This window comes from Erithacus rubecula, assembly GCF_903797595.1.
Source record: "Erithacus rubecula genome assembly, chromosome: 21".
NCBI lineage: Eukaryota > Metazoa > Chordata > Aves > Passeriformes > Muscicapidae > Erithacus > Erithacus rubecula.
In genome coordinates, this window is record NC_136673.1 from 10,404,555 (window position 1) to 10,426,857 (window position 22,303).

Genomic DNA, 22,303 nt, shown 5'->3' on the forward strand with positions numbered 1-22,303 from the left:
ACACAAGGCACTCCCTTTCTCACACAGGATGAAGTTTCTACAGTTTGACAGTAACTCTGTATTTTCTTTCTAGAAGCAAGAGTTGGGCTGCATCTCTGAGTTTAGACCTCCAACATCAGCATCCTGATCTGGTGCCACCTTTGGGAGGATGAATCAGAACAGTTACTCAAGTGATCAGCCCACGGGTGAGTTTTCATTCAGCATGATTTGCTTTCCATTTATTTTGTTACTGCTATTGGAGGAGAATGCTGAGTCACAAATAAAGCAAAACATGTGAATCAATGCTAAATTACATGCCAAAAAGATTACTGGATCTTTGAGGTTTCCTGTCCACATCTGGATATCAGCATTCTTAGAATTCTAGTCCAGGTTGAAAATTTTTCTAGCAATTTTTTTTATGAGTTCTCACCAATTCAGAAGAACCCAGGAGTTTTATTATTGTGGTAGACAAATCATTCTGCTTTTTGCCATAACTTAGTTTTCTCATTAATTGCTTTGGTGATTGGTTACCCTTTGCATAAGGGAAGATGTGAACACACTGTTGTCAGGTATGTCCCATCAAGTCCAAGGGTCAGATTGGATGGACAGGGATTTGTTACTTTTGGCTCAGACCTGCCATAAATTTGTTCTCTTCCTCCATCCCCATCTTTGGCTGTGGGAGTTGAGCCTCACTGAGTGCTGCTGGCAGTTTATGCTGGGAGAGGAGGATGCCAGGAGCTGTGCCTGCAGCCTCCCAGGCTCTGCTCAGCCTGGGCTTTTTTGGAAGTGTCAAGGGGCATTCTTAGCTCTGACGTGAGGGCTATTTTTTGACAGTTCCCATTGTTCCCCACTCTTTGTTCATGGGTGAGGTCTTTTTTGTCTGAGGCCTTTGTCAGAAATAGAGGCTGTTAGGAGACATGTCTGCTCACAGGTTTGGGGAGTTTTGTTGTCAAGAGTCCTGAGAATTTCTTCCTCCCTTTTGTAGACTGGTCTGGGCAAACTTGCCCAGACAAATGAGGGGGCTGCTGGGATCTCCCCTTGCTGGGCCAGCAGGGAGAGGGGTCCTCAGAGCCACCACCCATGTGCCCTACTCTGACTGTCCCAGGCCACATGGCTGGGGCAAAGCAGTTTGGGCTTCTGAAGATCTGCCTACACTAAAGCCCTTGCCATTGTCCATGGGTTTGAATCTGGGGCTCAAAAATGGAAAGTTTTAGAAAAATTCCTGTGGTAACATGAAATATCTATTCTCTAATATTCAGCATGTACTTTTATTACTGTGAACAGGTGATGATGACACATCAGGATGTCATGGAGATTCATGAATCATTCACAGAAGGACCTAGTGGCTGGGGTTGGGGAAAAAGACATTCAAGTCTCTATAACACATCCTAGGTGCTTGTGAGAAATGTCTGGTCAGAATATTCATAGATTGCTCATTGCAGCCTTATTTTTTGTAATAAATGTTGTGGTTTGAGTTTAGATCCACTCTCTAAAACAGGCACAGGAATTAAACTCTCCAGAGGGACACATTTTTATGTATTGATTATGTACATTTTACACCTCCTGTTGAACTGCTTAGTCCTGGTTGCTCTTGGAGCTCAGTCCTGGGTTAGGACAAGTGTGATCACTGCTGATTTATATCCTGCCTGAAGATAGGGATCTTCCAATCTGGACCTCCATTTGTTCAGCTTCTAGCACCACCTATTGAGTTTTACATTGTTGGTTCACTTCATTCTCTGAGCTGCCACTGGAGCTATACTTAGAGAGGAAGGATATCATAATCTTGTGCAAGATTAAAATATTGTTACTGTAATACAGCTGGAAGGGGAGACCTTTTCTCAGGGTGAGAGACAGCCAAGGTTTTTCCCATTCTGTCCTCCCCTTGTATGCAGGAAGGAAGTGCTGGCAAAGGCCCCCTTGGCTTCCTGATGGCTCAGGAACATTTCCAGACACAGCCCTCTCCACCATCCATCACCAGCCCGGCCAAACAATCGCAGAGTGCGAGGGGAAAACACCCGGGCGGGATAAACAGCAGGAGCAGAGCCTGGGAGCAGAGCCTGGGCCAGCACCAGCCAGCCTGCTCTGGCAGCAGGCACTGCACATTTACTGCCCTTCCCTTTAGCATTAACTACCTTAATAATCAAAGCTCTCCTTCCAAGAAGCATCTCAACAGATGAGACAGAGGAAAGGAGGCAGAGGGTGGGTGTTTGCTGAGGCTGCTGTGCTGGCTGGTGCTGGGGATGCTCTGGGTGCAGATGTGTGGGTCACTGGGGGTGCTGGGACAGAGGCAGAGCTTTCTGTAAGCTCTTCAGGGCAGTGCTGAGGCAAAGCTGTTTGTGATGCCCTACAGAAGGAGGAAGCAAGTCAGGTGGGGGCCTCACCTTTGACTGGATCACCTTTGCTGAACAGGATTCTCACCAAGAAGAGGCTCAGAACTGAACTGGGATTTTTCCCCTGTATCACTGCTTTTGTTTAAATGCTGCATTACAATATTTGGGTCATATTTTCAGGTCTGTCTGCTCTGTAACCTGTTTTTAACCATTCCTTAAACCAACTATTTGTGTTTATATTTTTCAGTATGGCTTTAGTATCCTCACAAACCTTGAGCTGGGAATTCCTCCCTACAAGTACCTAACGTGAGGTCATAGTGAGGTGGTGGTTTGGTCTTTTTTGCCCTGTGCCAGGGGATAGGACAAAATGAATTGGCATTAGTTGCAACAGGGGAGGTTTAGATTAGATATTAAAAAAAATTTTTCACTGAAGGAGTGGTCAAGCTCTGTGCTGACTACCTGAAGGAGCACCTCCTCTTCCCAGTCAGACGTGTCTTTCTGGGGTTCTTTCATTCCTTCTCCTGTTTCACATTTTTATTGTCCTTTGTCTGGACTTGCAGCAGGCATGGAGTGGGCAGTAAGCTCCTTAAATCCTTTACAACAGACAGATTTTTTTTTTTTAATTTAAGACCTTTAAAGAATGCAGGATTATGGAACCCTCATTTTAAAGCTGAAGGTACTTCTGCAGTACTAACACTTATTTTTAAATCTATCAGAAATGCACATAAGCAACAGCAAGTGAAAAAGAGAATAAGGCAAGAAGTTACTAGGTTGGGATAGATAATAAACAGCAGTCCTGGCTGCATGGTTATGAAAACATTAATCCCAAAAATTTACCCATCTGGCCTAATGCTAGAGAACAGCAGGTTTCCCCATGCTCAGTGCTGGGTGTAGATTCTGGAAATTGAAGCTGTCAACTTTAAAATAAAAAAAGCCAAACTCAGCAACCTGGTTTCAGGTTCTGCTGCAGTCCCCCAGTCCCCAGCCTGCTGGGGGCATTTGGTACTCTCATTTCCCTGTTTGGGAGGGCATTAATCTTCCCCTTGTGGAGCTGTGTGAGTGTACACAGGAAAGTGCTCACGTTAACAGCATGCAGCATTTTTAAATTTCCATCTAGAAAATAATTGATTATGTGTTTGCTTGTCCTGGGCATCCTGTTTGGGAGGAGGCAGCACTCGAGTGCTCACAGGTGTGATTCTGCTCAGGTGCTTCATGCACTGTTATTTCATTAATCTAGTGATGCACTGTGCCACAATGGGTTAAAGGAGAGCCAGGACTGTGCTTTGTTGGCAGTGTCCCATGAAGTCCAAGAATGGCAGCTGGAGATGAAGCCAGGAGCAGTGAGGGGACCCTGGAACAGGAGCGGATCCACTGCAGGCGCTGGGACAGGCTGCAGGCACCCAGGGGTTTGCTTCAGGACACTGGGCTGGGAGCACTAGCAGTTCTCAGAGAAGGGAGAGCAGGAAGGGACTGCCAGCCTGTCCTGACACATGACTGTTGTGATTCATGGCTCAAGGAAAGTCCTTGGGACTGCCAGAGTCTTGGAAAAGACCAAGAAATAGGCTTGTGATAGTAAGTGCTGTTTGCCCAGGGATACAGAAACACCATGTGCCTGGGAAGAATGATGTTTAGGTTGGGTATGTGGTCATACAGCAGAAACTGATGGATGATGAAGGAGTTTTCCAGGAATTGCCTGCTCGTCTCTACATTCTTCTTTGCAAAAAGGCATGGAGTATAACAGCTGTTTCCACCCACTCTGGTTCTTTGACATAAATCTAGAGTGAAGAAAAGGGTCAAGTTAAATCCAACTGTCCCAAATGCCTTCCCAAACCCTAGCAAGGCTTAGATAACAAGCCTTGGTGGAAGAACATCCTGTGAAATCAAACAAGCACTAGTTATGAGAGAGACAGGAGGTGACACTGTCCTGCAGTCAGGACCATGGTGCTGCCACTTGGTGCCTGATACCATGCAGTGCCCTGGGAGGCTGCAGGACTCCCTGCATCCTTCTTGTCCTGCTGCACAGCCCTGGCTCCCTGGGCAGATGTGCTGAGTGCTCTGGGGGAGCAGGGGCTGCCTGCAGCACGTAGGCACAGCTCTCCAGGCCAGGTGTTGGGAGCACAGCCCTGCCCGTGTGAGTGGGGAGGGAGGAACAGCTCTGCCCAGCAGGGACTCGTTTGTGCTGCACTGGGAACTGGGAGCAGTGGGCATGTCCTGCTCAGAGGCTGCAGCAGGGTTTGCTGTGTGTGATTGTGCCTTCTTTTAAATTAAACTATTTTGCAAGCACTTCCTTCCTGCATTTCTCAGAAGGAGGGAGGGGGGTGTGCAAAGAATGTTGAACTGCCTTTGACGGAGGAGGAAAACTGAAGAAAACAAGAGATGCAATCCTAACTACTGACCTTTTACTTGAGCTTGGTGATGTTTTTCAGCAGCAAAGCCTCTGGGGAGTAACAGCATCCTCCTTGCTATTGTGCTGCCTGCCCAAAAAGGGGGCTAAAGTTCAGCTTTTATGATGTTCTCACTCTGGGCTTGTGGGAAAAAGGCCGCATTCCCTTTCTTAGGTCATACGAGTGCAAGAGATGACAGAGTCCTACAGTCTAACCCCAGGGCAGGAGGCCAGTGCAGAGTGGGATTGGGACAGACAGCTTGCTAAATACCCTGCCAGCTTTTTCTCCTTATGGAGAGTCACAGCAGGTGGGAGGGCAATTTACATTGTTCAATTAAAAGGCACTGATTTATTTTATGTTGGTGTGTTATTGTTTCATAAGAGCACATGGGTTGCCATTACTTGTGATGGACTCTTGCACTTTATTGTTAAATCCTCCTTTTCCACTTTGGTCAACAGTTACTGGAAGTGAACGTTATCTACCAGGTCAAAAACAAGAGGCAAATAAGTATTAAAAAAATCCCAACCTCCTCCCCAGCAAACCAGAGGGTTTCAGGGAACCCTCCATAGTTTTAAGGACTGGGATTATTGCAGTGGATGTTTTCAAATGGTGTTCCTTGGCCCTCAAACTTTTTGTTCCCTGTACCTGGGGGCTGGAGAGACACCAGTTCCATTGCTCAGGTCCTGATCAGGCTCTGTGTCTCTGAGCTGCCACCTGGTCTGACTTTCCCCCTTCCCTCAGCCACATCTAGTATTTCTCTCCACTGAGGTTTCTTTCAGCCTTGCTGAGATGTTCAACAGACACTGAGCTGGTGTTTCCACATGGTGTGATCCTGGCTGTGCTGTACTTTCTGAAATGCAGGGTCTGGGAGCAGAGGAGGTGGCTCTGCCTGGTTAGGCTGCCTATTGCAAGGATAAATCCTGTTCTAAAATTATGGATAATGTTTTAAAGTTTCTATAAGACAATATATTTAAAACACAAATCTGGATGATGCTGACACCCACCTGTGCATTGACATCCTTTGGCAGTGCTGGTGACTCTGCTCCAGGGGTTTGGGGTGCTGATCAGCCTACAGCCCCCCAGGAGCAGCAAGCTGAGAAATCCTGTCCTGGGGCTGATGTGTGAGTTTGTCTTCAGCTGGAATCTTGTCTTCTACGGTAGAGCACATAAAACCCCAGCACCTGTCAGGTCTCTAAAGGATAGGTGTCACTACCTGATGTGCAGTCAGTACTATGAATTCTGTGTGATAAGGAAAGATGTGTGTTCTGGCAGAATGGAGCAAGTGGAAGTGCTGACTGATCAAACAGCTAAATCACAGCTGCAAGAGAAAGGCCTTGCTCCTGCCCTGCTCTCTCATGCCCTTGCACCCAGTCCTGACACATAAGTCACCCCTTTGCTCCTCTGCTGGTACCTTGGAGCCTTCACTGAGTCGCTTCAATTCCGTGGCCCAGCAAGAGTAGATACATGTTTTGACCAAGTTCATTTTTGTGCAGGTGAAGCAGAGGCAGCTCTGATCTCTGCCCTCTGTGACAGGGACAGGAGCCAGGAAACAGCTGGAGCTGGGCTAGGGCAGGCTCAGGCTGGAGCTCAGGGCAAGGCTCTTCCCTCCCCCAGAGGTGCTGGCACTGCCCAGGCTCAGGCTGGAGCTCAGGGCAAGGCTCTTCCCTCCCCCAGAGGTGCTGGCACTGCCCAGGCTCCCCAGGGAATGGGCACGGCCCCGAGGCTGCCAGAGCTCCAGGAGCGTTTGGACACCAGGGATGGACAGGCTGGGATTGTTGGGGGGTCTGGCCAGGGACAGGGGCTGCACTGGCTGATCCTGGGGAGGTCCCTCCAGCTCAGAGGATTCTGTGATTCTAATGAGAATGAGTTGCTTTGCTTTTGGACAGCTCATATCTTAAGTAGAATGTCTTGGCAGCAGCCAAGTGGTGAATTACATCTAGGTGTTCATTCATAGTGCTTGAGGAAATGTGCACACACCAAGCCCACCTTTGGCTGGCTGTTTTAGGGGCACAGACAGGTTGGTGTTCCCTCCTTAGTGGGCTACCCCACCCTGTGGCACGGTGGGTTGTGTGACTGTGGCCAGGGGAGGCAGCTCACCCATCTTGTTATTTTTGATTTGGTCTTTGACATTGAGCCTTCCCTTTGTAGTGGCCTCCAGTGACTGACCCTCACATATGGCAAACACAAATACCCAGTTACCTGAGGGTGCAGGCAGGTGCTTGGGTTCTGAAGGACAGAAATGAGGTGCTTGGAGTCTGTCAACCCTCTGGCATTTCTGGTTATCACAGTGAGGGTGGAGGGAAGATAATGCTGTGAAAACAGGCCTGAAGATGGAGGAGGTTTGCCACAGACAAGGGATGTGGACCTGTGGTGTGAAGCCCAGGACAGTAGCATTCAGGTAACACCTGAAGTGTGTTTGGTCAAGGCAAGGTCACGGCCCTTGAAGATGACTTAATATTTCTCTGTCTTTCTGGCTCACAAGTGTTGATTTTCATATCTGCAAGGACTTGCCCCTGGCACCTTGTGGTGCTGTGTAGTGCAGATCTGGCCATACACTCCTGCCCCACTGTTCCCCTTCTCCCTCCCCCAGCACTGAGTGGCTCTGGTGGCTGTGGAAGGTCCACCATCCCTGCTGGCCCCTGAGAGTTGCCCACTTCACAGCTGTAGGCTTTGGCTCTACACATCGCTCAGTTAACCTTACTTAATTTTGGCTAATCTGAGAACAGATCTCTTTTCATTTTCTGCTGGATGCACTTTGCACTGAGCTATACAGACATTGGGAGGGAGAAGAATTTGTCTAAATTGTTTGTTTTTCCTTGGGAAAAAAGAAATGGAGATTTATTACCAGTTTGCCCTCCCCAGGGCTCTCCCTCAGCAAAGCCCTGCTTCGGTGGCAGAGGTTTGCAGCAAGCTATTGGCAATTCAGCACTACAAAAGTTCACACAGTTCAGAGCTCCAATGATTACAGAGGAGCTTTTCTTGGGATTTTTAAAATGTCCTAGACACAATTAAAAGAATTTCTCAGCAAGGAGAGTGCAAGCTGGGGACTCTCCAGCAGATGTAATCACTCAAGGAAAACTTTGTTTGGCTTGGCTGGGCCCTGCCTTCGTTCTGTGCTCTTTCATCCCACCACCAGACTTTGTGTCAGTCTTTGCAGTGTGTGTCTGTCTTTCCCTCTTTCCATCTGCCCCACATTCCACTGCAGGCTGAATGGGGCAGCCTTAACCTGGCTACTTCCAAGAAAACAGCAAGTCAGATGGAAAAGGGGGGGCCCTTGGCTGTCAGGAGGCTCCATGGTCACTCACTTCCTAGAATTAAAGGCTGGGAGTTGATCTGTAAGCCATCCAAGCCAGAGACAATGATTGGGTTCCCATTTTGTTCCTTTGATAGTGTCTTAAATATGTGCAGTGACTGGGAAAACAAAATTTGCATAAAGTACAAATCCACTTTTTCATACAGATCTGTCCTATCCTGTGGCCTTCAGTGTGGATGACACAGGTGGTAAAGCTCAGCTGTTGTTTCTTACAGGGTTTTGGGAACCAGACCTGTTCTTAGAGAACTGAGCTGTAACAATTCCTGGCTATGATGGGATAGTTTTGGTGGCCACATGGATGGGACTGGTACAGCTGGAATTCTGGTGTTGGGCTGCATGGTCTTTGTGAGTCACTTCCAGCTCAGGAGATTCTGTGATTCTGTAAATCAGCAGGAGAGATGCAGTAAAGCACTGTGACCCCAGATCAGCTCCAGTATGTCCAGCCAGACCCTGGTTTCATGCTGTGGCTTTGCCCAGCCTTTGGACAGGGGTATTGCCTATGTCCACGTGTGACAGGGGTGTGAAGGTGCCTTCCTCTGCTGCAGAACCACCCCTGGACAACGCTGCTGTGCTTTTTGAACATGAGATTTTCAGCTCTAAACCCCAGAGTGCTGCTGGGCTGTACCAGCTCGTGGTGATTAGAGAGCAGGTAATTAATTGCTGACTGTGTGGTTGGCAGGTTCTGGCACTGATGAAGTTGGGATGAGAAGTGGGCAGATTCCCTCTCAGGCACTGAGGGACATTTAAAATGCTGCCATTTCCCTCAGGTTGGGTGGGAGGCCTGAGAAGTGCCTGTGAGCTGGTGGGCTGGAGCCCTTTAGAGCAGGCTGAGCTGTCTGTGCAGCCCCAGGGCTGTGGCAGCCCCCCACTCTGTGCAGCCCACCCCCAGTGGGCCCCAGACAGGGCTTGGGGTGGGATCTGTCACACACTGAGCTGGTTCTGTGCTTTCATTCAGCACTGTAACTCAGTCCCACACACTAAAGAGACTTTCCATTGGTATTCAGGGCTCATATACCAGCTCTGCACAGTTTCCTGCGGCTTCCAAGGGAAAGGACCTTTCCATGCATAATTTAATCACGTTCAGCACGGCAGCAGTGGGATTTTTTTTTTCCACAGAAGGTCTGTAAGATCTCATTGGTGAACTCCTATCCTTTGAGAACTCGCAGTGCGCTTGCTTATCTGGCTCTCTCAGATAAACACCTCTCAGCATCCTGTTTTTCTTGTGCCATACGAACAGGAAGAGAGCGATTGTTTGAGATGTGCGTCAGTCAGAGCTGGAACCAGGCAGCCCCTTACCCTCCCCATTGCCATGGAAACCACCAAATCCCTTCAAACACATTAGTGCTGAGCTGACAGGTATCCTGGCTTTTCCACTTAGCCTCCCCAGAGCTATGACTTCGATGTGCAGGGCGTGGCAAAAATAGGGATTTTTATTTTATCTAGGCAGTGCAGCTATAAATATTGGAAGGGAACAGCTATCACTAGTTTTGTTTTAAGTAGCAGTGGGACCTTTTATTTGGCCATGGATTTGGTGCTAGGAGCATTGGAAGGGCTCAGAGGCAGCTCTGAAGTCAGTGGGAGTGTGGTATGAGGGGCTGGGCAAGGCTCTGCCTGAGCCTGTGTGTAACATCTGCAGCGTGTCCTGGAGACAAGTGGCTGGAGCCAGCCAGCTTTGGGAAAAGCATCTGGCTGTTCTGCAGTCACTTAAGGGTCACCTGGAGAGCTTTGTGGGTGGAGGGAGCAGATTTAGTATTTGGGAGTGATTGCAACTATTCCTGTCACCTCAGGGTGGGATTTTCAAAAGCTGCAGCAGAAATATGGATGAAGAACACATTGTTTGAAGGTTCTGATAATTCTAAGTGTCAGTGCTGGCCTAGTGGAAGGTGTCCCTGCCCATGGCAGGGGAGTTGGAATGAGATGGTCTTTAAGGACCCTTCCAACAAACTAGTCTGGGATTCTACCCAAGATGGAGTTTTAATCTGCCACTCTGAGATGTAATTAGCCAGAGGAAGAAGGAGAAACTATTTTAACTTAGGGGTTTAACCACTGTTTTATTCAACATAAGCAAAACAGCAATTTCTCTCTGTCTCTGGAGAGCCTGATTCAGCCTGGACAGATGGGTCTCCTCCACTCTGTTTACCTGAGTAAACATGTCACCATGTCCCCAGGTGCCACATCTTCACCTTTTTTGGACACTTGCAAGGCTAGTGACACCTCTACTGCCCAGCACTCCTGGCTCTGTCCAGGGCCAGGCTGGCTCAGCCCGTGACCACCCTACACACTGACCTTGCAAAGGGAGAGGCCCTACCCCTATTCAGCATCTGTGCTGCTGCTGAAATGTGCTCAAGTGAGAAACTGGCAGAAGAAAAGGTGGCAATGTCTGTTATACAAGAATCAAGCTATTGTTACTGTTCTCAAAAGAAAGTTGGATGGCTTCAAAATATGTACTAAAGCTTTGTAGAATTACCAGGTGGGTTTTTTCATATAAAACTGCTTAGGACACACATTTAAAGGTTGTTTGGTTTAGAACCTGGGGTTTTCCAGGGATGTCTGGAGGCAAAAATATAGATATCATTTTAGCTCTGTGGTAGTACTGTGGATCTGAAGATTCTTTCCCATCCTGTGCTTGAGTCCTCTGGGGCTGCTGCTGTTCCTGGCAGTCTCAGTCTCTTACATAATTAAGAAGTTTCCCCTTTTATCCTGGACAATATCAGTTTTCTTCTCTTTGCAGGGTTGATAAGTTTGAAAGAAGAAACAGTTAGTTTTCTGGAGTGCTGTTTTAGGTGTTTTTTAAATGAATTTCCATTTCTATGGAAGTGCCCTTAACTCAGTGTAAGGATATTAACTGGCACCCTGGCTGTGACAGATCCTTCTGTTCCTGGCCTGAGGAGATTGGCAGGACAGTGGGATGTGAGGATGGGCTCATTCCATGGCACTGATTGTGGGACTGTGGTGACTCATTCCTCTCCCTTCCCTCAACTCTGAGCTGGTTTATGGGAAAAAAACCTAATTCTCTTCATCACTGAAAAAATGCACAGAACTGGTGCCTAAAGGAAGTAAGGGTAGCCTGGCTGAATTTTTGAAAGAAAAGAAAAATTGTGTGATGAAACTGTGAGTCTTGTTTAAACAATTTTGAACACAAGAATACAAACCCTTGTTTGGTGAGGACAGGGATCCACCAAGCTTAGGGCCTTGAGCACCCCTCTGGCTGTGCCTAGGCATGAGGGTGGAGGGAGAGGAGTCAAATGGGAAGGGAACGAGGGACTGCAGTGCTGTTCTCCCCTCCCATGAGTGTCCCCACTGTCCTGTGCCAGATTGTCATCCTGGTGCTGCAGAGCCCATAACACTGAGGTTGGAGCCCGTGTGACTGAGGAGGAAGCCATGTGAGAGTGTGGACAATTATTGCAAAAGGTTTATGGTTGTTACATTTTTAGGCTTTTTCAGATTGGATTTCATTAACTGCCTAGAAAGCAAACTCTTGGTGTAATTTTTAGAATTGTTATTTCTGTACAAATCACTGTACTTCTCCTTGTCCAGCCAGGGTGCCCTGAAATCGTCCCCAAATGACCTCTGTTTGTCTGAGGTGATGTCAAACCTTGTTCAGGGTGACAGTGTGGGACAGGCTCCTCCACTCCTGGCAAGGGAGGTTTCTGCTGCCCAGGCTGGGTCATCTCAGGTGCTGTGAGGATGTTCCAGAGCTGGTGACGCCTTGGTAAGGTTTCATTTTTATTTGTTGTGTTGGCACCAGCTCTCAAGGGCACCCTCTGCCCCTGTGCTGGGTGTGGTGCCCTGGTGTTGTGAGGGGATTCTGCCCCTCTGCCCTGCTCAGGTGAGATCCCACCTGCAGAGCTGCCCCAGCCCTGGGGCCCAGCACAGGAAAGATGTGGAGCTGCTGGAGAGTCCAGAGGAGCCCAAGAGCTGCTGCCAGAGCTGGAGCCCCTCTGCTCTGAGCCACGTTGGGACAGCTGGGGGTGCTCAACTGGAGAGGAGAAGGATCCAGGGAGAGCTCAGAGCCCCTGCCAGGGCCTAAAGAGACTCCAGGAGAGCTGGAGAGGGACTGGGGACAAGGGATGGAGGGACAGGACACAGGGAATGACTCCCACTGCCAGAGGGCAGGGCTGGATGGGATATTGGGCAGGAATTGTTCCCTGGCAGGGTGGGCAGGGCTGGCACAGGGTGCCCAGAGCAGCTGTGGCTGCCCCTGGATCCCTGGCAGTGCCCAAGGCCAGGCTGGACACTGGGGCTGGAGCAGCTGGGACAGTGGGAGGGGTCCCTGCCATGGCAGGGGTGGCACTGGATGGGCTTCAAGGTCCTTTCCAGCCCAAAACAGTCTGGGATTCTGTGATGTTGTTGCTCAGGTGTCTGTACACTCTGGGAGGGAGAGGAATGAGGATGCTCTCAGGGCTGATGTGGGGGAGCAAAGCTCTGTTTGGAGCTGCTCCCCTGGGGAGCTGCTCTCCCATCTCTCCATAGACAAAAAGCACTAAGAAAATAAGAGAGCAATGTCACTGCCTGTTGTGCTCAGCCAAGCGAACCTTCTCTTTTAATGAGGGTGCATTTTGTTTGATCTGTGCTTTTTGGGGGGAAATGATGAATTTTAGTCATTATGAAAACAAAAGGCATGGTTATTTGTAAGGATTGTTTTATAAGAAGCATATGTGTGCTTTATTATTCTTGTGCTTTAAGTGTGGGGATTGTTTTCAGTTGGGAGGCTGCAGTAGAAGGAATGTGAACTTCTGACTCACTTAGAAATCAAGCATGTATCAGCCAAATGCTGAGGGTTCCTATTATGTTTTCATAACTCAAATTTCTCAGAATGGAAAGGATCTCACTTGCCCTTAGTTAGAGAATGATTTTTGTTTCCATTGAGAAAGGCTGGCTTCTTTTCTAGAAAAACTTCTCTTTTTTTCAATACACCGTTCATTTCCCTTTTCTCTCTCCAGCAGGACATTTTCTCCATGTTCTGCCTGTGCACCTCATTTTCCACCATATTTCCTAATTCTGGCTTTTCAGTAATGATGTAGTCAGCAGCACAGACCAAGCTATGGCTTCACAGAGTGATTCCAGGAAAGCATGGCATCAGCTAATGGCTCCTGAGGCATTCTGGCTTTTGTCTAGAGGAACCAAATGAGGAACTTGAGATGAATATTGCCTGCAAAGCCAGATGGAGCCCCAGCCATTGTGTGGTTGTGTGCTTGGTGTAAGCTTATGCAAGGATATTAGAGAACACACATTCAATAGGACTAATTCTGTGATATGTGATTGTATGTTGGTACATTAACAGAGTAGATCCAAACCAGAGACTCATGGAGGAATTCCTGGCCTGTACCTTGCAAGGAGCATCACTGAGTTAAAAGTTTGTGTTAATCAGGTCTGTGTGGAAGATGATAAAGAGCCACAAAAAGCTAAGCCTTTAGATACTGATCTCCTTCCTAAAGTGAAGCAAAATATTTCCTCCTAAGTGAAACAACCATCTCAGTTGGATTGGAATTAAGCTTTTCCCCTGCTCTCAATACAGGCAGAGAACTGGGCTGGGGTAATCACTCCTGGATTGGAATAAAGCTTTTCCCCTGCTCTCAATACAGGCAGAGAACTGGGCTGGGGTAATCACTCCTGGATTGGAATAAAGCTTTTCCCTGGTCTCAGTACAGGCAGAGAACTGGGCTGGGATAATCACTCCGGGCTGACTTTTCCATCTGGTCTATGAACAAAACATAAACTGGCTCTACAGTTTCCAGGGATGCCTGGGCCAGCCTGTGGCAGTGTGTTAGGTGATGCAATCCCTTTATTTCAGTACCAGTCCCAGCTGTGGGAGTCTTCATCTGCTGTAGGGAGACCTCAGGGGCCTTTGTGTCTCTCCTGGCAAGCAGGAGGTGGCTGTCATCACAGGGCTGGAGAAACAGAGCAGTCACAACTGTTTGATGAATGTGGAACCATTCATCTTACATGAAGTTTCTGGTGACAGAGATGTTCCCAGTCAGGTGATTACAAGTGAGGAACTCAGAGCGTTTTGGGATATTTTCCCCTCCTATCTGATGTAGATCCTCCCACTGATTGCATTAGTGCAGAAGGAGAATCCAAATGTGTGGATGAAGAGCTGGAGGAACAAGTAAGTAATGCCTTTCTTTCCCTTGGTGAAGCTGGCCTCCCAGACCTCCCCACAGGCTGTGTCTTTAATGTTACAATTACAGGGGAGGTGTGTGGTGTGAGGAGCTCCGGACTCTGGTCACTGGTGCAGTTCCTTCTCTCCTGAGATGTGAAGGGCTTGGTGCAGCTGAGTTCAAAGCTCTGTGGATCAGAAAACAGCAGCTGAAACTGGACACTGAGCCAAGGCTGGAGTGAGCCAAACAGGCCAAATAAAGGACTCTCTCTGTCATCTTGCTTCATTTCCTTGCTGTGTGAGCTCAGCTAAATGCACAGTTAGACATTCTCGAGCATATTTGCCTTTTGTGGGAGTCACAGTGAAGGAATGGCTTGTTGGGATGGGGAGAGTATTAGCACCATTTAGCACCATTTCTTGGAGCTCTGGAAATGGTGGCAAAGCAGAGCAGTGTATTGTTTCTGAAATAAAATAGTTTCATGACATCTGATCCTCTTGTAAATTAGGCTCTGTTGGATTCTGTGGTGGAAATGGAGCAGCCTTTCCTGGCAGCATTCCTGTCCCTGCAGGCACTGCTACCTGAGCAGGGCAAGGAACACCTCTGGCTGCTTTCAGTCTTTAGTGGGGGACTCATCACTGCAGTCAGTAGAGATTGGGATCAATCACCAAGTGCTGACTCCTCATAATTATAAACTGAAAGGTTTATTTATGTTACATGTGCTCATTAAAGGGAGGCAGGGTTTGAACACCTGGAAGGTGTCACAATCTGTGGGTTTCTACAGAGGAATTTTGTACCTTTTTAATTAGATCACCTTGTCCTCAGAGGTTCAGATTTGGGCACTAGAAAATGTATTAATGCATTTTTGCTCCATCTAAGTAATATTATTTCTGTGCCTGTTCTTCTCCTAAACCAGCACATACTTAGTGTAAGCTGTAGCCACTTCTGAACAAAATTGGGACAAACTAGGTTTGGATAAGAGACTCTGATTAATTCACCCATAACATGAAATTTGATTGTCCTCAGCTGCAATTTAAATGACCCAGAGTGTGTGTGCCCCTCGTGCTGCTGGAGCAGGAGCAGGGTGAATGCCTCTGCTCACTCAAACCCCTGGTTCATGCATTGTCTTCATTGAGGTATTGGAATTTTAAAGACCACACAGGCCACCTGCACTAAGTGAGACATAGAAATACCTTGAATTTTTATTTTCCTTTCAGAAATACATCTCAAAGCCATGCTGAAATAAGCAGAAGTTTTCACTGAGAACAGGGATTTAATAGGGGCAGAAGGCACACTAAACAAAAATTAATAATAAAAATTCATTGATTGTATACTGGGTGGGTTGAATTTGTTGGATATTCCATTAAACATTTATTAAAATTCTGTTAACTTGCAGGGCAGAGGGACAAGCTGTCTGCCTAAACAAAACATAATCAATGTAGGGCAGCAGAGGGACAGTTCTGATCTCTGCTCCCTGGGACAGGGACAGGAGCCAGGGAATAGCTGGGGCTGTGTCAGGCTCAGGCTGGAGCTCAGGGCAAGGCTCTTCCCTCCCCCAGAGGTGCTGGCACTGCCCAGGCTCCCCAGGGAATGGGCACGGCCCCGAGGCTGCCAGAGCTCCAGGAGCGTTTGGACACCAGGGATGGACAGGCTGGGATTGTTGGGGGGTCTGGCCAGGGACAGGGGCTGCACTGGCTGATCCTGGCGGGTCCCTCCAGCTCAGGGGATTCTGTGATTCCATAAATTTGTGATTCATAACTAACATTTTTTTCTTGACTTTTCCTGTCTATGACTTTCATCTGTGACCATTTAGGGACTGTCACAGTGTATTTCACTCACTTTTCTCACCTTTTTTGGGGTTGCTTTTTTTTTCCTTCAGTATATTTTCTTCTGCTGACTGTAATTCTTCCAAGTTTTGGGCCACAAGGCTTTTAATGGCTTTGGGCCTAAAGAGAAAGTGTCAGGAGGTTTTTTCCTTGGGAAATTCCTCCTCTGGGATTGGATGTCACCCTTTCTTCAGACGAGAGACTCAAGGAGGCTCAGTCAAATGCCTCTCGCCAGGGTTTCAGCTGCACTGCTGAATAATGCAGCAGAATTTTGCAAGGACATCACTGCAAACCTCACCAGGAAATACAGTGCTCACCTCACCAGGCCCTGGGCACCACTTTTGTTGTGATCATAGCAGGGTTTGAGTAAAGGATGCATAAACGAAATTGAGAGAATGAGCAGAAAGTAGTTTATGGATTTCCTCAAGGGCACTTTTCTAACTCAAAAATATAAGCCTTGTGGTTTATATGGTTTTGAAATGTAACCACAGATCTTGAGAACTGGAAAACATTTAATTTACCATCTCTGCAATTTTGGTTCAGGTTCAGGGCAGAACTCATTAATTTTTAGAATGAAAAACGTTCAAGGAAAATATATTAATGTAAAATGTTTAAAACAGGAACATGCTATTGGGAGAAACTGTCAGAGCCAAAACTTGAGGTCTTTTGTGTCTTGATGGCGTGGGTGTAGATGTGTGTTTTTGCAGTCTCCACCAACGTGCTCTAACCTTGATTTGGCAAGGCTTTTCCAGCTGTTTTAAGGTCTACAGCCCCCTTTTTTGGGAGCTGTGAAGGGTCAGTGTCAGACTGAGCACTTTCTCTTGGGCTCAGTCTGGGAACTGGGCTCAGCTGCCTGGGACACGTCTCCTGACCCTCCTCAGCTGCCCACAGCTGAAGCGGGGAGACCTGGTGTTCTCTGACTCCTTGCTGGGGTTGTTTATACTGTTTTACACCCTTGGTTTTATTTTGCTCATTGAATGTCCCTTGCTAATAGCTGGATGTCTCTTCAGGATGTAAGACTGCAGGATTGAAGTTCTCTTTAGCAGTGGAGCTTCCAGGTGTCCTTGGTGGGAATGATGGGTTTTTCTGGCCACCATGCTCCATCCTTGCCTTGTTCTTGTCCAGAGCTGCGCCCAGATGCACTTGTGGTTCAGTCCTGACCACTTGGTTTTCAGTCACTTTGCTTTATCCTTCCTTCCCTTGTACTTCTCCTTCACTCCCTGCTGTGTGGAGCAGCCACCGGTTCTCCAGGTTTTAATGGAGGGCTTATGAAACCCCCTGCATGGTCCTGTTGTTTTTCCTTGGATGTTCTGGCATTAGTTAATTGTTACTTCTCCTCTTCCTTCTTGGATGTGGATGGGCAGGTACCTGTGTGGTATCCTGCTGGAGTACAGCAGTAGTTATTGATTAATTATCCATGTCAAAGACACTGATTTTTCACTCTTTAGGGGTGCCAGAGAACCATGAGGAGGACAGTCCTCCAAAGAGGCCCTGCAGGAGACAGAGCAGATGAATTGTTCATTTCTTTCAGGAGACCAAACGATGTAGACCTTCAGATTTCCATCTTCTGTCTCATCTGGAGAGCAACTGAATGCAATAGTTCCAGGTCCAACATGTGGTGTCCTCCCTCTGGTGGGATGAGACAAGGGCACAAGGTAGCTTTGCTCTCCTGTTCATGTCTGGCTCTGGGAGGAACTGCTTGTGGGTTATTTTATTATGTTTATCCCCTGACTGTGCCTCGTCCTTAGATTCTCAGATGCCTCACTAGGTGAGGAAGGGAACATCCCTGTGCAGACATGAGCAGATTTCTCAGTTTCTCTTCATGTTCAGTCCCTGCCCTCTGCCATTGTGAAGCTATTCCCTGTGTCCTGTCTCTCCAGGCCCTTGTCCCAAGGCCCTCTGCAGCTCTCCTGGAGTCCCTTTGGGCACTGGAGGGGGCTCTGAGCTCTCCCTGGAGCCTTGTCCTCTGGAGTCTGTCCACCAGGTCCATGTCCCTCCTGTGCTGAGGAGCCCAGAGTGGAAATAACCCAGCTCTGGGTGTGTTCAGAGCCCAGCTCTGTGGCCAGGAAGGTGTCCCTGTGTCCCTGTGGCTGCTCAGTGCCACGCTGGCACCACTGACTGGGTTAAAACTGACTGGAGAGGTTTCCTCTGGCTGGATCAGCTCGGGTTTCAGTGGCAGGGAGGTAAGGTAGGAAACAGTCAGTAAGAAAAGGGTTGGGTTTGTCGACTGAGGTTTAGAAAGCTTTTAACAAGTTGAATTATTGGTTGCATCTGAAGTGAAACACTGCTCTCCCAACTACTCTCATTTCCTCTATCATTCCAGCCTTTTCCCTGCATTAATTACAGCTCAGATTTACAGTGTATTTGGTTACACACTGTGTTGCATTCTCTTTTTTTTTTCCTGTGTGTGTATAAATTTCTTTGGGAGTCAGGCCAAGAGGAGAGTGTGCAGATATGCACACACACATGGACTGAATTTGACTGTAATTTGCTAATTTACTGGGGAGAAGGGATCTGGCTTTTCTTCTGTTTTGGTGTAAAAAGAGCCTTTTCTTTTTCCAAAGGAGGAGCAGTAGCTGAGAACAGCCAGTGTTTGGAGAGTTCAACATTTCAGAACAACCGGAGATGAGAGAAAATATTATCTTGTGAATTGTAAATGTGGCATTTTTAATTTGGCTGGTGTTTCCCAGAGGTTAGTGGATAATTGGAATATTATCATGCTCTTGGCTCAACCAGTAATCAGCTTGCTACTTCAAATATTTTATGAATGCAGTGCCTCAGAGTTCAGCTGGATGAGGTAGAGCCTTTCACAGCTGAAGGAGTTTTTTGTGACCTGAAATATGAAGTGTGATGGGATGCTGAGCATGAAATCTAGCATTTGGAAATGAGCTCTTTAGGAATTGTGGAACACATAAGGTGATTAAAAGGAAGTTTCCTTTTCAGTTTAACATTTTTCTTTTGGCTGTATGAAAACATAAGAGGAGGTGTGTTAGAAGGAGTGGTTTTGGAGAGTTCATTCAGATTTTTAAATTCATTCTTCATATTTAAACTGTTGATGCTGCAGATGATTTTCATTCAGAATGTTTTGTGTCGTGGTTTCGTAAGTAAATAAATGACTGTGAATTAAGAAGAATCAGATATCAAACATGTTATTGCTCTTGAAATTAAATATTCCTAAACAATTGCTTTAGAAGTAGTGGTGTGATGAATATTGGTATGATTAATAATGGTGGGATGAATTACTATATGAGGAATGGTAACACACAAAAGAATGCAAGTTCTGCCATAACTAGGTGAAAAGTAAGAGGGAAATTCCAAATAACCTTCTTCTGAAATATTTGATCCCTCTTTGTTCAGCCTTGTCACTCATTACAGCAGCCTTTCATCTTCCTTCTTCCTCAGGCACCCTCTAGCCTGAATCCCACTGCAGCCCCTTTGTTGTCCAGCCTGGCAGGGCAGCACCCCTGAGCACACCCAGGTCCCTCTTCTGGCCCAAAGTCACCCTCTCCCTCGTCCATCCCCAAGTGGCCAAGAGCTTCCACTGCAGAGCCATGCATGAAAAACTGCTGTGCTAGGTGCTGGCTCTTCCAGTGGCCTTTGGTTTCCAGTGGGAAGGGTGGGGTGGGCAGGGCATGGAGCAGCAGCAGGATTGGAGTGCAGGAACCCACGGGGTGCTGAGTTAAAGCTGTGCCTAGCTGCTGGCTGTGATTTTGTTAGGATTTCAGAGGGCAGGGTTTTACACACTAATCCTGACTGGCAGTTGGAGCTTGGTGGTTTCCAGCATGGAGTAGCTGATTTCTCTGGGGAGAAACAATGCCCCAGTGTGTCTGGGCTGTCTCTACAGAGCAAATAAATCTGTTTTGTTTTGTTTTGTTTTTCTCCCTTCTTTTCTCTCTCTCTCTTCCCCCTCCTTCAGGCCAGGACCCACTCCTACTGCTGAAAACCCTTCAGCTTCTCTGGACAAAGCAAGAACTGGGGAAGGTAAGGCTGAGCCCTGCACACAGGAGTTCCTCTGGATGCAGAGCATGTCCAGGCACAGGATGCTCGGGTCAGACCTGCCATCCTTCACGGCTGCTTTCATTCCAGCACTCAGGGGAGAGCCTCTGCATTTGCAGCTACAAATGAAAAGAAAAGGTAGCTTTGTGATGGGGAGCAGCTCAGGGGCTCCCAGAAAAGAGCTGGAGTTTCCAGGGCTGAGTTACAGAAAGAAAGAAAATCAAAGTTGCTTTTGTTTTGTTTTAAGCACCTTTTTGTCCATTAAATGGATGATCTTGGGGGGAGGGGTGCCAGTAGCTGAATAAAATGAGAGTTGAACTGGTAGAGAAGTGCATTTTGTCAAGTGGATATATCACAGCTTTCATATTTGAAGTATTCTTTTTTTTTTTTTTCCTGATTTGGTTTGATTTTGCCTTTTAGAGTGGTGAATACAATTTACACTGCTGTCTAAAATAAGTGCTGTATTTTTATACGGCAACCTATGGGCTCTACATGGAGATTTTTCCTAGGCAGTAAAATATATTTCATCTTAGTTTGAAAGCTTGACAACTAACAAAACCAGCAGATGCATCAGCTGAGGGGTGAGTTTTCCATGTTTAACTCCGTGGTGCTCAGGCAGGTTCAGAAGTGAGATGATTCCTTTTCTAGAAGGCACAGAGCCCTGCAGCTCCACATAACTGTGTGGAGCATGTTCAGTGTGGCTGAGGACCTGGTGCTCCATCCTGGGTGTCTGCAGTGCTTAGTCACTGTCCTGCTCTTAGACATTCCATTACTGCTAGTCTGTGGTTGCCAGCTGGAATGAACAACTGGAAACCCAGTGTGAGAGGTGCCTTTCCAAATGGTCAGCCACTGGTGGAGACTTGAGCTCAGCAACTCTGAAGCCTTGAGCTTTCCATCAAGTTTTGTAGAGCTGGAGGAAAAAAATATTATCATTTAGGTCTAGAAAGCAGTTATTCCTACAAAACAACAGCAGGAAAGGGAAATCATCAAAATCTGTTTACTGGGTACCCTGGGATGTCTATGTGGATTGGGAAGAAAAACACTCTGGAGAAGACAAAGCGTCCCATGGACGTGTCCTTTGGCAGAGAGCACTGCAGTGATTCTGCTGGGGGTGGAAAAGCTGCAGGATCCCCAGGAGCCATAGAATCACAGGGTGGTTTAGGTTGGGAAGGAATTTAAAGTTCATCCAGTGCCACCCCTGCCATGGCAGGGACCCCTCCCACTGCCCCAGGTGCTCCAGCCCCAGTGTCCAGCCTGGCCTTGGGCACTGCCAGGGATCCAGGGGCAGCCACAGCTGCTCTGGGCACCCTGTGCCAGCCCTGCCCACCCTGCCAGGGAACAATTCCTGCCCAATATCCCATCCAGCCCTGCCCTCTGGCACTGGGAGCCATTCCCTGTGTCCTGTCCCTCCATCCCTTGTCCCCAGTCCCTCTGCAGCTCTCCTGGAGCCCCTTTAGGCCCTGGCAGGGGCTCTGAGCTCTCCCTGGATCCTTCTCCTCTCCAGGTGAGCACCCCCAGCTCTCCCAGCCTGGCTCAGAGCAGAGGGGCTCCAGCCCTCAGACCAGCCTAGTGGCCTTCTTTAGATTCATTCCTATAGCTCCACATCTTTCCTCTGTTGGTGACACCAGTGGCACCTGAGCTTTGCAGGTGCCCAGTGGGGTTTGCAGGCATGTCTCCCCTCCAGGCTGGGCAGGAGGATGTTTCTCAGCCTGAAGGTGCCAAGGAAAGCCTTTCTGGAGCAATGGGCAGGGCTGTGGTGAGCCCAGCTGTTCTGGGGAGACACAGCAGGAATGTCCCAGTGGGTTCAGACTCGTGCTTGTCACACTGTCACCAGGACGGGCTGATCCATGCCCAGGGCTTTGCACCCACAGAAAATGTAGACTCTGTTTTGAGGGGCTGGGCTGCTTTGCCCTCTGTGTGCAGCTCAGGTGGATTGTGCTGCTGCTGCCACCCAAATGTCCAGCTCCAGTAACTGAGGTAAGTTGACTTAAATCCAGCTCAGCCTGCCCCAGTGCCAGATAAGTGGCAGGAGCTTCTGTGCCTCTTGCTGTGTGTGCCTGTGGGTCAGTACTGTCCATGAGCTGGGGTAAATCAGCCCATTGGTCTCAAATCAGTGACCATGGGCAGGAATGTGTCTGCTAAGTCTGGAACATGGGTGTAAGAAATGCTCATTTCCTACATAGGAATGGCAGTGTGGGAATAACCAGGAAACATCAGCAGACTGCCCCAGAGCTGTGGGACTAGAAACAGAGGACCAAAGCTGAATAAAGGAGTGTGTGGTTTGAGCATCCAACAACATTTTCCTATTCCCATGATCTGTCAGGCTGTAGAAATCCCCCAAGGACCATTCCCTGCCATGGGAATCAATTGAAATGGA

General features: G+C 47.9%; 2 protein-coding genes across 5 annotated transcripts in view; one reads left to right on the top strand and one right to left on the bottom strand.

Moving 5' to 3' along the window:
• Positions 1-22,303, bottom strand: part of NDOR1 (NADPH dependent diflavin oxidoreductase 1) — a 145,681-nt gene that overhangs the window by 119,959 nt on the left and 3,419 nt on the right. The window lies entirely within an intron of this gene.
• EXD3 (exonuclease 3'-5' domain containing 3) overlaps positions 1-22,303 on the top strand; it is a 252,914-nt gene that overhangs the window by 53,996 nt on the left and 176,615 nt on the right. For 2 of the 4 annotated variants that reach the window (XM_079324085.1, XM_079324083.1), the window contains exons 3-4: positions 77-185; positions 19,847-19,911. In XM_079324085.1, coding sequence (XP_079180211.1) covers positions 149-185; positions 19,847-19,911 — 102 coding nt within the window. In that variant the 5' untranslated portion in view covers positions 77-148. Of the gene's footprint in view, positions 1-73; positions 186-19,846; positions 19,912-22,303 lie in introns of all 4 variants that reach the window. The other 2 variants (XM_079324084.1, XM_079324086.1) reach the window with 1 other exon arrangement.